The 14,716-nt window shown below is 39.5% G+C and overlaps 3 protein-coding genes across 3 annotated transcripts; 1 reads left to right on the top strand and 2 right to left on the bottom strand.

Moving 5' to 3' along the window:
- On the bottom strand, nucleotides 1-3,413 carry LOC113686051 (uncharacterized). The gene is made up of 3 exons (XM_027203646.2): nucleotides 3,058-3,413; nucleotides 2,155-2,313; nucleotides 1-1,731 (listed from the first exon to the last, which is right to left on the bottom strand). The coding sequence occupies exons 1-3, from the start codon at nucleotides 3,374-3,376 to the stop codon at nucleotides 869-871; spliced, it is 1,341 nt and encodes a 446-aa protein (XP_027059447.2). The 5' UTR covers nucleotides 3,377-3,413; the 3' UTR covers nucleotides 1-868.
- A 73-nt stretch (nucleotides 3,414-3,486) lies between these two features.
- On the bottom strand, nucleotides 3,487-10,193 carry LOC113685265 (uncharacterized). Its single transcript, XM_089190150.1, has 3 exons — nucleotides 10,070-10,193; nucleotides 6,105-6,479; nucleotides 3,487-5,190 (listed from the first exon to the last, which is right to left on the bottom strand). The coding sequence occupies exons 2-3, from the start codon at nucleotides 6,460-6,462 to the stop codon at nucleotides 4,334-4,336; spliced, it is 1,215 nt and encodes a 404-aa protein (XP_089046276.1). The 5' UTR covers nucleotides 6,463-6,479; nucleotides 10,070-10,193; the 3' UTR covers nucleotides 3,487-4,333.
- A 1,348-nt stretch (nucleotides 10,194-11,541) lies between these two features.
- On the top strand, nucleotides 11,542-13,899 carry LOC113686293 (small ribosomal subunit protein eS12). The gene is made up of 6 exons (XM_089190149.1): nucleotides 11,542-11,584; nucleotides 11,701-11,744; nucleotides 11,851-11,982; nucleotides 12,612-12,714; nucleotides 13,113-13,214; nucleotides 13,780-13,899. Exons 2-6 carry the CDS (start codon nucleotides 11,728-11,730, stop codon nucleotides 13,846-13,848), a joined length of 423 nt encoding a protein of 140 aa, XP_089046275.1. The 5' UTR covers nucleotides 11,542-11,584; nucleotides 11,701-11,727; the 3' UTR covers nucleotides 13,849-13,899.
- Nucleotides 13,900-14,716: the final 817 nt, after the last annotated feature.

Below are 14,716 nucleotides of genomic sequence, written 5' to 3'. Positions count from 1 at the left end.
TCTCTCTCTCTCCCGTTTTTTATTTTTAGTTATCACTGTCATTACCTCTGAATTGGGTTTGTTCTTTAGTCTGTCAAATAAAATTACTCGTCAAATCGAAACCATTATCTCGTAGTTGACATGTTGGGCTTTCAATCTTCACTCTTTTGCTAGTTGTTTACCTTAGAAATATAACAATTATCCTGGTCATTATTGCCACTATGTCTGTTTGATCAGCTAGGTAAATCCAGTAATTTATCAGTAAAGGGTCGGTAAACCGACCTGTCGGCGCGACAAACATGGCTGCCTCCTCAAGAGTGAAGGCCAAAACCCTGTCATTGCACTCAAAGGACTGAAGGACTGAGGGAGGCAAAAAAAAAATTAAATAATAATAATAATAATAACACGACAAGTTGCATGAAACTCTGCTTCGAGAGAACCTCTCACAGGCGATCACATATTCTTTACTGAAGCCTGGTTTTGTTAACACTATTCCAGCCTTCCCTCTTACGCGGAAAGTGATTTCAGAGTGCAGGCATGTCGGGCAAACTACTTTTGCCCTCAGTTTCAACTTTTTTGGAAGCTATTCTTAGCACAGAAAAGAACCCCTGCAACGCAATAATTCCCTCCTTCTTCCCCCTCGATCTTTATCCATATCAGCTGGCATCCTTAGTCTTCTAAAATTCAGTTACCTGGAAGAAGAAATATAACCTAGGAGTATTTATGCTTTTTTAATTGAAAACGGTAAGCTAGCGTCGTTTCATCTTCGTTGAAATAAATAAATTCCCTCCCGGTTAGCTCCCGGTGTAGTTTAGGGAGAAAGGCACTGGGTACAACTACAAAACCACGTGACTTCCTTCTCTCGTCCTTTACCACTGGAAGAAATAACTTAGAGAACGAACCGCACATCATCAGCCTCCAGAAGTGTGATGATCACCTTCCCATCCCCTTCCAATCCTTCTCCCTTCTTAAGGTTAGCACCCGTGTTAAAAGACCCTCCTCCGCCAGCGATGGTTTCTTTTTTATCCTTCACAACGCCCCCGCCTGAATACCCACCCCCTGCCCCGGGATAACGCCATGCTGCACCACCTCCCCCAAACCCTCCATGGCCTCCAATGGGGGAGTTCCCTCCTTTCCCTCCGTTTAGGAATCCTTTTCCCCCTTCATCGATCTGGCCAGACTTCCCATCCCCGTTCAAGCCACCTCCCGCTCCACATTCAAATGAAGCTGACGGGGAGCCCTTTTCGTAAAGGTTTCCCCCATATCCGTCAGCGCCTCCTGCCTGTGACCCATTCCGTGTGGTCTGGCCTGAATCCCCTTCATGGAAATTTTCTGGCTGCGCAACACCTCCTCCCACTCCACCAGCAATAATCAATGGAGCGTCTGCTGAAGAAGTGATAAACGTTCCCCCTCCTCCTCCTCCCGGTAACGGTGAACCAGTTTTCCCCCTGCTGCCTCTTTGTCCAACGAGAATTTTGAGTTCTTTTCCACGGGTGAGATTGAAAGTTCCTTTTACATAAGCGCCTTTCCCTCCTGGTCTTGTGACCGCTGACACCTTATCAGATTGGCGGCCTTCAGCTCCGGATGCTCCCCAGGCTTCTATGACGTAAGATCCACTTAAGGGTACAGTCCATAATTGGATGCCGTTTTCAATCCGAATCTTCCCTTGCAATGTTGTGCCTTTATATCCAGATGTACCTGTTGGCCCATTCGAACCCACCGCACCAAGAGTTGTGAAGGTGAATTTGAAATCTGAGAATATGTAAACAGTTCCATGCTTACTATGTGGGATCAGAGGATAACATAGAGGACTAATTATCACTTTCCGAACAGCTTGTTCTGAATCTTTTGGACTGACGCATATCCCTAAGAATTATCTAGTTGGACGAGTTTAACAACCCTTGATGTAATGTTTCATTCTAGCAGTCTTCTCTATTTGATGATAAATCTACCTTGTATGCAGCAAATGCATTAAGGCTTTTGTTTTATTTCACTTAGTGCTTACCAACAGCTCTGCAAACTAGCAAAATCCCTATAGTTATTCTTAATGGTACATTTTGACACAGCAAGACAGAACGAATGAGTGGCTTACGACTCTTGTTTGTACTCGCGCCATGCGAATGACGCTACCTTAACTAAAGACATAGATAAGTATCTTGAATAACAATAACTTACCCTCACACACACCTCGAGTCTTGTCAACATCAAAGTTATCCGTGGTGGAGCACCACAGCCCGAAGAGCTTGTCAACTACGCACGAGTGCCGATTTTTCCCGTTGTAAAGGAATGGAAACACACAGCAACCTCCATCTTTGGTTAGCCAAGTTTTACATTCTGCGGGAGTTGGTGGTGGCAGAATTTAGTGTTTCTAGAGTTTAAATGGAGAGGAAACATATCCTACGCAATTACGCAGGTCTTAAGATTGTGGTACGAGTTCCTCTCTGATCATAGGACTTAATGGAAAGGAAACATGGCACCCAAAAGTTCATGTTCGTTGTAAGCGACTGAGTTGGCATAGTTACTTAATTTGACTATATCCGAACTTTTTCCTGATATAAGAATAATAAAACAACTAAGCTTTGTTGACTTTATTCCTTCACCTGGCAACCCTCACTGAAAAAAGATCGTTGCGTGGTTAGAACATAAGATCTTGTATGTAAGGAAAGTTCTGGTTATCATGTGAACACAAGAAAGTGATCTTTCCAGAATAAAGAACACATTCTTATGAACGGCTGTCACAGCCACATCGAGTAAAATACTCTTTCCAAAAGGTTAGCTCACGCCTTCCAGTGTCAGCCCGCGGTTATTTTGCTATTCATTCTAGACACTTTCCCGTTCAGCCAATAGGCCCAGATCTGTTTCACCCTTTGCACCCTAACATCAGTATGTATATTCTCCATACTGTTCTCTTTACATTTCCCAAGGTGCTGGCGAGGAGAATTTGATAAAAAATCCAAAGCTTCTATACTTGTTATCATTTTCTTTATTCTCGTGACCTTAATGTGTGATTTAGGGGTGATATTGTAAGGAGAAATTAGAGGCTAGTCACTCTTACGAGTCATCAGTAGGCCAACTCACCTTTAAATACTTTCTTGGGTCCGTGAAGATGCCCACAAAGCCATCCGGGTTCGTGGATTAGTTTCAAACCATCGCTGGATGTTTTATATAACTCACAGATTCCTCGGTTCACTGAAGAAGAGCCGTAATTGAATACAAGACAGAGTGGTTCCGATAAACATTTTTGCGAGCAAGATAGGACACTTCGGCTAGTTTGGCGGCTGATTATTTCGTTTGACTCAAGTTTGACGTTCTCTGTGTTAAAAAACGCCGATCTCTTAATCATTTCGCTTCTTCCCGATTGCAGAAATACGAACAAAATTGCTTGAAACACAAACATGGTAGAAATTGCAGTTCTGTTTTTTGCTTCCAGATAGAACATCGATAGTAACTAAAAGGAAATAAGTTTTAAATAAAGTACACAGAGAGAAGTCAACATTTGCTTTTTGTCACCGTTTATTACTTTTTGGCTACATGATTGATCTGATTCTTTTTAGACTTTTTAATTTGCAGTTTATTACCCGTCAGATGTTTTCCTGTTTGCTCAATCGTTTTGTTTGCTTTAGCTAAACATAAATGTTCATAAATAGAATAAGAGAGATGGTTAGTTCTGAGCTCGGTTAAGAAATAGACAAAAAAGATGTTTTTCGTCTTGTCACGAGCGTGCACCAAAGAAAAAACTCTGAGTCCCCATGAAGCAAACGAACCTAAGACCCTTTACTTTTTAGAGCATTGGAGCGCGGAATCCTAAGGTCTGAGGTTCGATTCCTCATGGGGACTCACGCTCGTGACAAGACGAAAAACATCTCTCTCTGTAAATGTTTATCTTCGGGTTTCTTACAATATGAGTTGCCACAGCTGGATTTCTCTCTTTGGCACTGTTTCACTCATATTTGGCAAGCTTCTCGCGAAAGCTGTGGGATGTCTGTGAGCAGTCTGGCTTATTTCCTCGTGCCAAACCCCTTGAACACCTTCTGCTAGCAAAGCGACTGGATCGAGTCTCTCGGATTTCCAGAGAACTGTGCTTGCGAGATGCTTGAGCAAAAGCAGCAATGAGAGGGGGCACTATAGCGATATTTTTTCCTCAGCTCCCTGATAGGTTTCTTTTTGTTTGAACAATTAGTGAGCAACGGTGCTTCTGGTACAATAATCGTGAATTCCTCTCAAATTTATTATTTGTAGCATTTTGGCTTTTTTATATTTTACAGCACTACACTTTACACGAAACTCAGCTTAAAATTATATTTGAGGTGAAAATTTCCATGTTTTTCTCTCGGAACAAGCGTTGATAATGTTACTATACAAATTCTTTATCAGCCTCGAGAAGTTGAATTATCACCTTCCCATCCCCTCCCAATCCTTCTTCCTTCTTCGAGTTAGTACCCGTGTTAAAAGACCCTCCTCCGCCAGCGATTGTTTCGTTCTTATCCTTCACAACACCCCCGCCTGAGTACCCACCCCCTGCCCCGGGATAAAGCCATGCTGCACCACCTCCCCCAAACCCTCCATGGCCTCCAATGAGGGAGTTCCCCCCTTTTCCTCCGTTTATGAATCCTTTTCCCCCTTCCCTGATCATGCCAGACTTCCCATCCCCGTTCAAGCCGCCTCCCGCTCCGCATTCCAATAAAGCTAGCAGGGAGTTCTGTTGGGAAAGGTTTCCACCAGATCCGTTAGAGCCCCCTGCCTGTGACCCATTCCGTGTGGTCTGGCCTGGATCCCCTTCATGGAAATTTCCTAACTGCGCAACACCTCCTCCCCCTCCACCAGCAATAATCAATGGAACTTCTGCTGAAGAAGTGATAAACGTTCCCCCTCCTCCTCCTCCCGGTAACGGTGAACCAACTTTCCCTGTGCAGCCAGTTTGTCCAACGAGAATTTTGAGTACTTTTCCGCGTGTGAGAACAAAAGTGGCTCTTACATAGGCGCCTTTTCCTCCCGCTCTTATGGTTGCTGACACGTCAGCAGATTGGCGGCCTTCAGCTCCGGATGCTCCCCAGGCCTCTATGACGTAAGATCCACTTAGGGGTACAGTCCACAATTGGATGCCGTTTTTAATCTTAATTTTCCCTTGTAATGTTGTTCCTTTATACCCGTATGAATCTATTGGCCCATTCGAACCCACCGCACCAAGAGTTGTGAAGGTGAATTTGAAATCTGAGAATAATTAAAGGTAAACACTTCCATGCTTAGGTGTAATTTTGAAACAGACGCGTGTGGACCAGAGGCTCCTATGGCATATCATCAGAGATCAGTTCTCGCTTTCAGAACGACTTTCGGGTAAATATTTTGGACTGAACCATGTTCCTAAGAGTTGACCAACTAATCAGCACTACAAACATCACAGAAGGGGAAAAACGATTGAATTCCATCCACCCTCACGATTTCGCAGTAAAATCCGTTTCTCTAAAAACGTTAAGTTGCTTAGGAATGATCCAGAAACTCGTTCAATCTTTTCGTAACCTCTGGTAATTTAATTCAAACTTATGAAAAACATATGCAACTTTTTGCTCGGAATTGCACTCCAAACAAATGGTAAACCTGGAACCTTTAAATGCGCGCACACGATGCAAAACTTCTCCTTTCATATAAAACGTTGAGAAAATATCGGGACCCAAGCGATCCATAAAGATCTTTGATAAATTCACCTGAACCTCCTTTTGTGTCTTCTATTGCATAACTTACACTTATTGCAAAAATTTTTATATGGACGAAACGGGAAGACGACTAGGAGACCGATTCCGAGAACCTACAACTAGGCAATTCGGAAAGCAGCAAATCTCTACGACAAAAATTTGTCTGTCAAATGGGCACTCTTAATCCATACGATATTAACCAACGCTTTTCATCCGACTAATTTGTTCTTTTTTTTCACGTTACCATGTTCCTACCAATAGCGTATCATCTTTTTCTATATAATCCGCACACAACCCATAATTTCTCTATTCACTCTTACGATGGAGTAGCACTCGAAACGTCAGCCCTAGAAACTAGGTTATAATTACCAAAGCCTTTCTCCACAAGGGATTGAAGGACAATGCTTATTGGTAAACAATCTGCGTTAGTCTCACCTGGCGTATTACTGCCTGTACGAGCACTCACTCTAGAATGAACAATCTGTCCGTGAAACCATCCTGGCCCATCTATGTAACCGTTATTATGGTCTCTACTGGTGTCTTTTAACAGTTCACAAACGCCCTCTGTCTCGGTTGAAGCTTTGTAATTAATATATCGGCATCCCTCTTTCCTTAAGCATAGGTGTGCGCATGAAAAGAAGCTTGTAGTCCGCTGCCATTGCATAGGGTGGCCTTTAAGAAGAACACCTTCTCTTATGGACAGAAACGATTCGACAAGTTTAGATGAAGTACTTGATGCCATCAACAAAATGACAGTAAATGCGTATAGAAGATGATTCTGTGAGGTGATCATGCCCTAAATTCCTGAAACTAAATCACACACAAACGTCACTTTCGACTACTCTATATTACTATTATTTGTTGATGAAAATACAGTGACGAAAATTCTTCTTGAAGAGCAAGCATGTCTCCAAGACTTCGTTTAATCATGTGGTGTCTGTGGCTCGTAATTTTGCCAACCTAAGAACCTGATTGATCTTCCGATGAAAGATAGGAGTAAGATGGACTTAAAAAGCATTAAAAGATTAATGTCCAGTAGCCATACAGAGGCTCGGTATTTAAAGTGCTATTTTAGGACACTAATTTTCTGGTCTCCATAGACACCTTTGGCAGTTTTAGTTGATTTTTACCCCTGTAAAACCATTGTAGTTGCTTTTTTTCATTCTTTCCAATAAGGAATATTATCCTTTCCTTTAATCAGTTTTGCGGTTGTAAATCACAGTTTCATACTCATTTTATTTACTCTGCCGAAGCAAGTCAGAATGATTGACAGTGTTGTATTTTGTACGCTTTCCCGGAACGCGGGAAAAGTTCGGTAAATAATCTTAAGTGATATGATTTGTTTCTTGCTCTGCAATGTTCTTAACCATAATAGCAAACAAAATCTAGTTTTTTCCATGACCTCTGATGCTCCTTACTTAAAAAAACAGTGGACTCCTTCTAAAATATTGCCAAAACGATCACTTAAACGAGTAAATTTTTTATATTATGCCGACGCAGTACAACAAACTTGACCAAGTCACTCGGTTGTGATTAGCTTGTTGGATGTGATCATCGTGCCATCGGAACACCTCGTCATGAATGTTCAGGTTTGAATTTTGTTATTCTTTCAGTATCTGATCCTCTCCCTGTTGCTGTCCTCCTTCAAATATTTCCACAGCATTCGGCGGTCCATAACCTTTCGTTTCAATTTTTTGGACTTCAGAGACGAGTAAATAAGTGGATTAAGGAATGAATTTAATACGACTAATGAAAGAAATAAGAATGACACTGCCACTCTTGCTTCGATAGAGATATCGTTAGAAGTAAATTCTCTAACACTCGTTGTTGGTTTGGTTGATTCTTCTTTAATTTCTTTTCTTCTCAAGTTGTTACAACGGGGACTAACTCCAATATAACAGGGAAAACTAGAGTCTCCGCTTATAAAAGTGATACTGCGGATGACATTTCTAAGCCGTCAATCTTCTTGTGTCGTCATCGTACCATCTCAACTAGCGAATCAAGCTTGACTACTTATTATAGTTCCCACATACTGAGTATGCACCTTAGGGTTGTTTACGCAGTTACAAAATTAATTTCTACCTTAATTTTCGTATCTTTACGGTTGAGATCGGCCAGAACAGAAACGAGATTGACAATATAAAAATTACAAATAACCTTGGTTCAGAGTATTATTTAAACCTGAAAGGGTATCTTAAGAGAAAATTACCTTTAAAGATTGTTACATAACAACATCTTGGTCACAAGAGTTAAAGAAGAAAGCCGCTCACAAGTACCGCCCCCCAGATTTGCTTTCGGTTGCGGAACATGAGGGGTATCACCTGTTTACACCTTAAATTACCTCTGGGAACAAGAAGGTGTCGAACGCGACCTATTACCAGGGAGATTTAATCTTCCTGGACTAAAAATCAACTTATTTAAGAACATGGCTTATCACGAGTTCCATGTCAACCTCACGATCACAACGAAGAAAACGTGATTAAACTCACTAGGAAAACGTGGCCAAACTCACAAGAAGAACGTGATTAAACTCAACCTTTAAGATAAGACCACCAAGAAGGAGTACGAAGTAATCAACCTGCCCTTTTTATAATTTACATCGAATGACTTAAAATAATATAATATTTCCATTCCTTTTCTTTCCGACACCAATACAGGAAACCCTTACGATATTGTAGATTAACTATAATTGCAATTTTATCATTTAACAATATCACTTGGTAGTTTTTTTTTAAAATAATCCTGAGAACGATAAGTGGCGAGTAACTAAACAGAAGCGCTGCAACAATCGTAGTGGTTAGTTTGAAAGCCTTTTTGTCTTTCTAATATTTTTGCCTTGTCTCTTCTGTAACTTGCTGCGTTGAAATTTTCTTTTGGTGTCTGCGAACTTCCGAGTACACTGTTAACTGGCAGAAAATTATTGTAGATGGTACAATGCCCGTAAAAGAGATATTGATGGATAAAAAAATAATGATACATAAATAAAAGGGGAATGTTAAGAGTCAATAAAAATGACCATGTTAGGCTGGAAGTAACCAGTAATCTCCCATGAGATTTTAAAGGATGTATTCAGGTGGGAGGGGTTAGGGTTCCTATGTTTGCATTCATCGTTTATGTGATAATTTATCCCGATAACTCTTCTCACGGGACGAACGTGTGCTTTTTCCCTTTCACTGGAAAGTTCATGGGCAAGTTTGCAAGTGTTTTATAAGCACTCGTTTATATGTACATCCTTTTCTCTTTTCGCCATAGAAAATATTTCAGAAATAACTGAGTTTAACTTTGACCAATTAACGAGCCAATTGCTAAGGAAAACCTTTTGCTTCTTTTTGAGATACATCAGTAAATCCAGTCTTTGAATTAAACTGCAAAACTATTCCTGAATTTTTTTCTGAAAGTACTACGAAGCGCTTTTCAACACCACTTATCTTATCATGGTGCTTTTCTTTCAGACCTTTAGCAGTAAGGATTTCATATTTTTTCGTTCTGTAATTTCGTCACTCTTGATTTCGGACGTCGACCTTTTAAAAAGTGGTAACTACTTTACATGGTAAAAATTCAAGTTAGTTTCAAACTCCCTTGGCGAAAAATCTAAGAAGAAAATTGTTCTCTACTCTTTGTAACTTGTTTCATTTATAATGAGAAGGCTGTATATTTTTCTCCACTCGGTTTTATGGAGCGAAAGCCCACGCAATCTTTAGGACAAACCGGAGGTTGTAAAATCGTAGATAACGAATTTCAATTTGGTTTTAATTAAGGTTTGAATGATCATTGTGAAGCTCATTAAATCTAGATTTAGGTCCTTCTTTGCCGATAAGGAATTTCAAATTTCTCCTTTTTTTAAGATCAGCTATTTTCGTTTTAAGAAACCATATATCATTAAAATTTCTGTAACACAGATCAAGATCTGAGAATATGAAGTCCAGTTGCATTTTTTAAGTACCTTCCGCCGAGTAAATCGTCATCACGATCAAAGTCACTTAATGAAAATGTTTTTAACAGCATTTTTAGTATTCCATCGTTTAATTTCAATTTTGAGGCTTCGGTATCAAACCAGACAACTTTCCTAAGTTATTTTTTTTCTTTCTTCTCACTCTCATTTCTGCTTGAAAATGCAATGATACTGTAGCGAGAAATTCTCAGTTAGTCATACTTGGAGGTGAAACGGTTAAAGCCAGGAAAGCAATCTTCTGGACATTTTAAGACATTTTGTTATTTACCTCAAAATTTGCGTGTGGAACTTAAGATTTTACGTAAAGTACCTTAGCTCTAGCGTCACCTTATTTTAACAAGCTTAGCACTGGTCCTTCATGTTGACTACAGTACGGAACTATGAAGACCATGAACTGATGTAGTGAATCGAGAGGGTTTTTCTTTTCACCAACACTCTAAAATCTCACCTTGTTACCAACATAGAGCAAAGCTTACAACTTCAATGCGAGGACTTTTACCAATCGATTGTGAAAAAGCAGTTCAGTTTTCTGCGTGAAGTGCCTCGTTTTTAAAGCCACTTTTTTGTCAAGCTTATTTTGACAATCGTAAAGCAAACAGAAAATTGGGGAAAACTATCAAAGGTTTTATGAAATTGACAAATAACTGACAGCCCTATTCAATAGGGTTAAAATTGCAACGTAAATCATGGCAGATGTTTGGCGGCTTATGGTCGAATAAAAAAAAGAGGCTAACACTGCTTTTCTGTCATTGAGAGAAAACCTCGAAAACTTTCCCTTTGAAGCTGCCTATGCGTGGTTTTTCACTCCCAGCAGATGGGGTTATATTACGCAGACACGTAAAGTAAGCATTTAAAAGATGAACTGCGACCACAGCCGCCCATACCCCCTCCCCCCTATGAAAAATCGCCAAAAATCTTTTCAAAATTACCCCCTTTTATCTCGGGCTTCCTTTGAATTCTGTTAAAATTGCCTCTGATTAAGTCAGATACGCGAGCACAACCATTCACAGCCCGTTACGAAAAATCGCTGAACAAAGTTAACAAAATAACACTTTCTCTCGTACCTCCCCCTATGGTGGGCTAAACTTGCCTCTTCATTATATGGTGCCTTTAAATTCACACTATGAGAGTTCCCTCAAATTACCTCTGAGTTAAGACTCGCTACAACGGTCTCTTTTTGATTATCCTTAGAATCACCACTTTTAAATTACTTAAAATTACCCCTCCTAAGTCTCTCTCTCGTTTTTTTCTTTTCAGTTATCGCTGTTATTACCCCTGAGTTGTGTTTGTTCTTTAGTCTATCAAATAAATTACTCGTCAAATCGAAACCAATATCTCGTATTTGACATACTGGGCTTTCAATCCCCACTCTGTTGCTAGTTATTTACCTTAGAAATAAAACAATTATCCTGGTCATTATTACCACTATGTCTGTTTAATCAGTTAAGTAAATCCAGTAATTTATCAGTAAAAGGTCGGTAAACCGACCTGTCGGCACAACAAACATGGCGGCTTCCTCTTGAGTAAAGCCAAAACCCTGCCATCGCACTCAAAGGACCAAAGGACTAAGGGAGACAAAGAAAATAACACAAGTTGCATGAAACTCTGCTTCGAGAGAACCCCTTACAGGCGACCATATATTCTTGACTGAAGCCTGGTTTTGTTAACAACTACTTCTACCCATAATTTCAACTTTTTTGGAAGCTATTCTTAGCACATTAAAGGCCCCTTTGTAATGCAATAATTCCCTCCCCCATCCCCCTCGATCTTTATCCATATCAGCTGACATCCCTAGTCATCTAACATTCAGCTAACTGGAAGAAATATAAGCAAGGAGGAAAAAGGCAAGCTCCCGGTTTAGTTTATGGAGAGAGGCACTGGGTACAACTACAAAACCACGTGACTTCTTCCTCTCGTCCTTTTCTACTGGAAGAAATAACTAAGAGTGCGGACCGTACATCATGTAGGCTTTACAATCTCTTGAAAATCTTTTACATCGTGCGAAAAAATCATCAATTATTTTACACAGGGTGAAAGATGGATGTTTCATTGTGATTTTTCTCCGTTTATTTTCAACAGTAAGGAGTTCCGCTTTGAGTATCAAACATGTCTGACGCGGAAGGGTACGTGAGAGTCTACGTGGTTCTGTTAGGTCGGAATAAAGTTCTTTGCTCGAGATTTTCTTTTCATTTCTCCTATACATATTATTTGTATATTTTGTGTTGATAGAGATGATGTGCCTACCACAACCAGTGTTGGTGAAATGGATGTTAACACAGCTCTTCAGGAAGTTTTGAAGACTGCCCTGGTTCACAATGGCTTGGCCCGTGGCCTGCACGAAGCTGCTAAGGCTTTGGATAGGTAGGTCATTACATTTACTTTTGTTACTTTCCCGTAAAGTATTATTGCTGTGCACGATTTTTGCAATCGCCTTAATATATAGTCTCTCAAGAGCAATGATTGCAATGAGCTCCAACTGAGGGCTTCTATCTTCTCTTTGGCAAAGTAGGCGATCTGTTGTATCTCCCAGGTTTTGAGATCACGTTCACATTGTGGGAACACTCTTGCAACTGTCATTTATGATTAAAATCTAACTTCTCCTTACAATATCATCTAGTAGGTAGTAAACAGGTGTTAAGAAATAGACAAACTCATCAGCCATGCGGTGTTATCCCAATACGAAAAGAAGTTATCAAAAGTTGCAGTAATTACTAGTCTAGTGAAGCTTTTGTTTGCTGTGTTGATATTCGAGATCGAAACTATTGACAGTTGTACAATATCATCCATTGGCATCCACCAACATTTAAGATGACCCTCAGTGTGCATCACATTTTTGTTCAATCTATTTTGGGTTTTTCTCATGATAAATGTGAAATTGTCAATTTTTAAAGAGAATACAGGGATAAGAAGGGAAAGAGATGAGATGGTTTTTTTTTCTGGAATGGTAGTTTTGAATTGGTCTGATCTGTGTTCTTTTCTTTTCTTTTTAGGCGTCAGGCTCATCTTTGTGTCCTGGCTAACAACTGTGATGAAGCACAGTATGTTAAGCTTGTTGAGGCCCTGTGCACTGAACACAATATCAACCTTTTGAAGGTAAGGTTTTACATATAAATGTACATTATTGAAGTTGCACAATAAATCTTAGTATTTTTTGTAACCCTTTGACCCGTAAGAGTGACTGGCATCTAATTTCTCCCTACAATATTACCTCTGAATTAAACATCAGTATCACAAGAATAAAGGAAATGATCATCAGCTAAATAAGCTCTTAATTGTTAAACACATTTACTTTGTCAGCACCTTAAGAAATGTATAGAGAACAGTATGGAGAATATGCATACTAATGCCAGGGTGTTAAGGGTTAACTAAAAGAAAGAGTTGGCTTTGGAATGAAACATTGAATGGAATATAACAATAGATTATTATGACTTGTTAACTATTGGGGAGATGAGTTAGCAATGATAAGTCTGGTATTCTTTTTGCGAATTAAGGTTGATGACAACAAGAAACTTGGAGAATGGGCTGGTCTCTGCAAGATTGACAAAGAGGGAAAAGCCAGGAAAGTTGTCAGCTGTAGCTGTGTTGCTGTTAAGGTAGGATTGACATCTTTGATATAAAAGTTTGTTTGGGTGAAGTGTTCTTTAAGTGGTGGTACAGTCGAATACCTACATTTGGAAACTTTCTTGACATAGCTGGTTACAGGAATTCCACCATTATATTTAACTGCCTTGCTGTAGGAGTTAATGAATTTCTGTTAAAGCAGTCAGTGTCATGTAACCATGCACTTGAAATATAGTTTCACAAAAGAAAAGTAGATTACTATCTCTGTCAGACAGCGAGGTGTCAATAATAACTCCATACTGGCAGGCTGTTATTTTCCTGATGTTTTAGTGTTAGATAAAGGTGACTACTTTATAGCAGCAGCTGATAGTTAAGGAAGTTGTGAGTTTTCGTGGAATTATTGTGCAAAGTTTATATTTAGTAGTGCCATACTGTGATGAAGAAAAGGACTCCCTCTTCCGAAATTTTGTGAGGATATGTCCAAAACCGGAATCGATATTGAAATTCTGAGAAGGCACTTGCTTAAAAGTAGCAGCTTCTGTAAGCACTGTATATTTTTGTTTTGATTCATTTTCTCTTTGTGTGCTTTTTATTCAGGACTATGGAAAGGAAGGTCAAGCTCATGATGTTATCATGCAGTATTTCAAGAGCAAGCGGGGCACATAAATCTTACATTGACTTGATTGCTTACCAAAGAAATAAAAAAGTGTTAACTTAGACTGGTCTCTTTGTTCATAAGCTATCTCCTGTTATGATGGAATGGCCTGCCACTATTTGGTGAGATATCTAACAGAACTGTCTGTGGGTATTGCTTGGCAATGGGGATGTGTGCAATTTTTGATCTTTTCCACGTTAAACTTGTACTGCTGGAAAGGGATATGTTTTAAAGTTTTGCAATTTTGTTTTTGTAACTTGCACTTGAATCAAAACATGATAGTAGTCTGTTTTAGCACAAAGCAACATGTCTTTAGGGGTTAAAAGTAGCTGGTAGGGGAAAATTATAAAGACCTTTGTGTCCTCCGGCGAGCTCTTCCTTCTAGATATTCCTGATTCTTCAGCAAACACCCCCTAACTTAGCTAAAAAGCTGTTGACCTTGGAATTATCTTTTGACAGCGAGTATACCATGAACTATTGAAAATAGGTACAACTTTTTAATTTACTGTGCCTTTGAGTATGTTCATCCCCCTTAATTTTCTGTCCTTGAAAAATCTAACCTCTGAGTGAATGGTGGGAACTGTTTTTACCACTAGGTGGTCCAAAATGCAATGGATGTTATCCATACTGAGGCTATGATAGGGGTCAACTCAAGCCAATTCAGTTAATAATGCCTCAAAAAAATTTCTCTAGTTCTCAGTTATGTTTTGATATTTAGAGTTGATTGAACCTCAAATTAGATATGTTCTCCCTGCTTACCTTGCACTTTGATAATTTTGTCTTTCACAGTTGTAGCTAGTCCAGATTCTTATATTACCCTGAAGTTGTTGATGGTCTGTTTACTGGGTTTTAATTTCAAACTTTTTTATGCAAAATAGA

Source organism: Pocillopora damicornis, chromosome 12, assembly GCF_964200805.1.
Source record: "Pocillopora damicornis chromosome 12, jaPocDami1.2, whole genome shotgun sequence".
Classification (NCBI taxonomy): domain Eukaryota; kingdom Metazoa; phylum Cnidaria; class Anthozoa; order Scleractinia; family Pocilloporidae; genus Pocillopora; species Pocillopora damicornis.
This window is presented reverse-complemented; position numbering and strand designations above follow the sequence as displayed.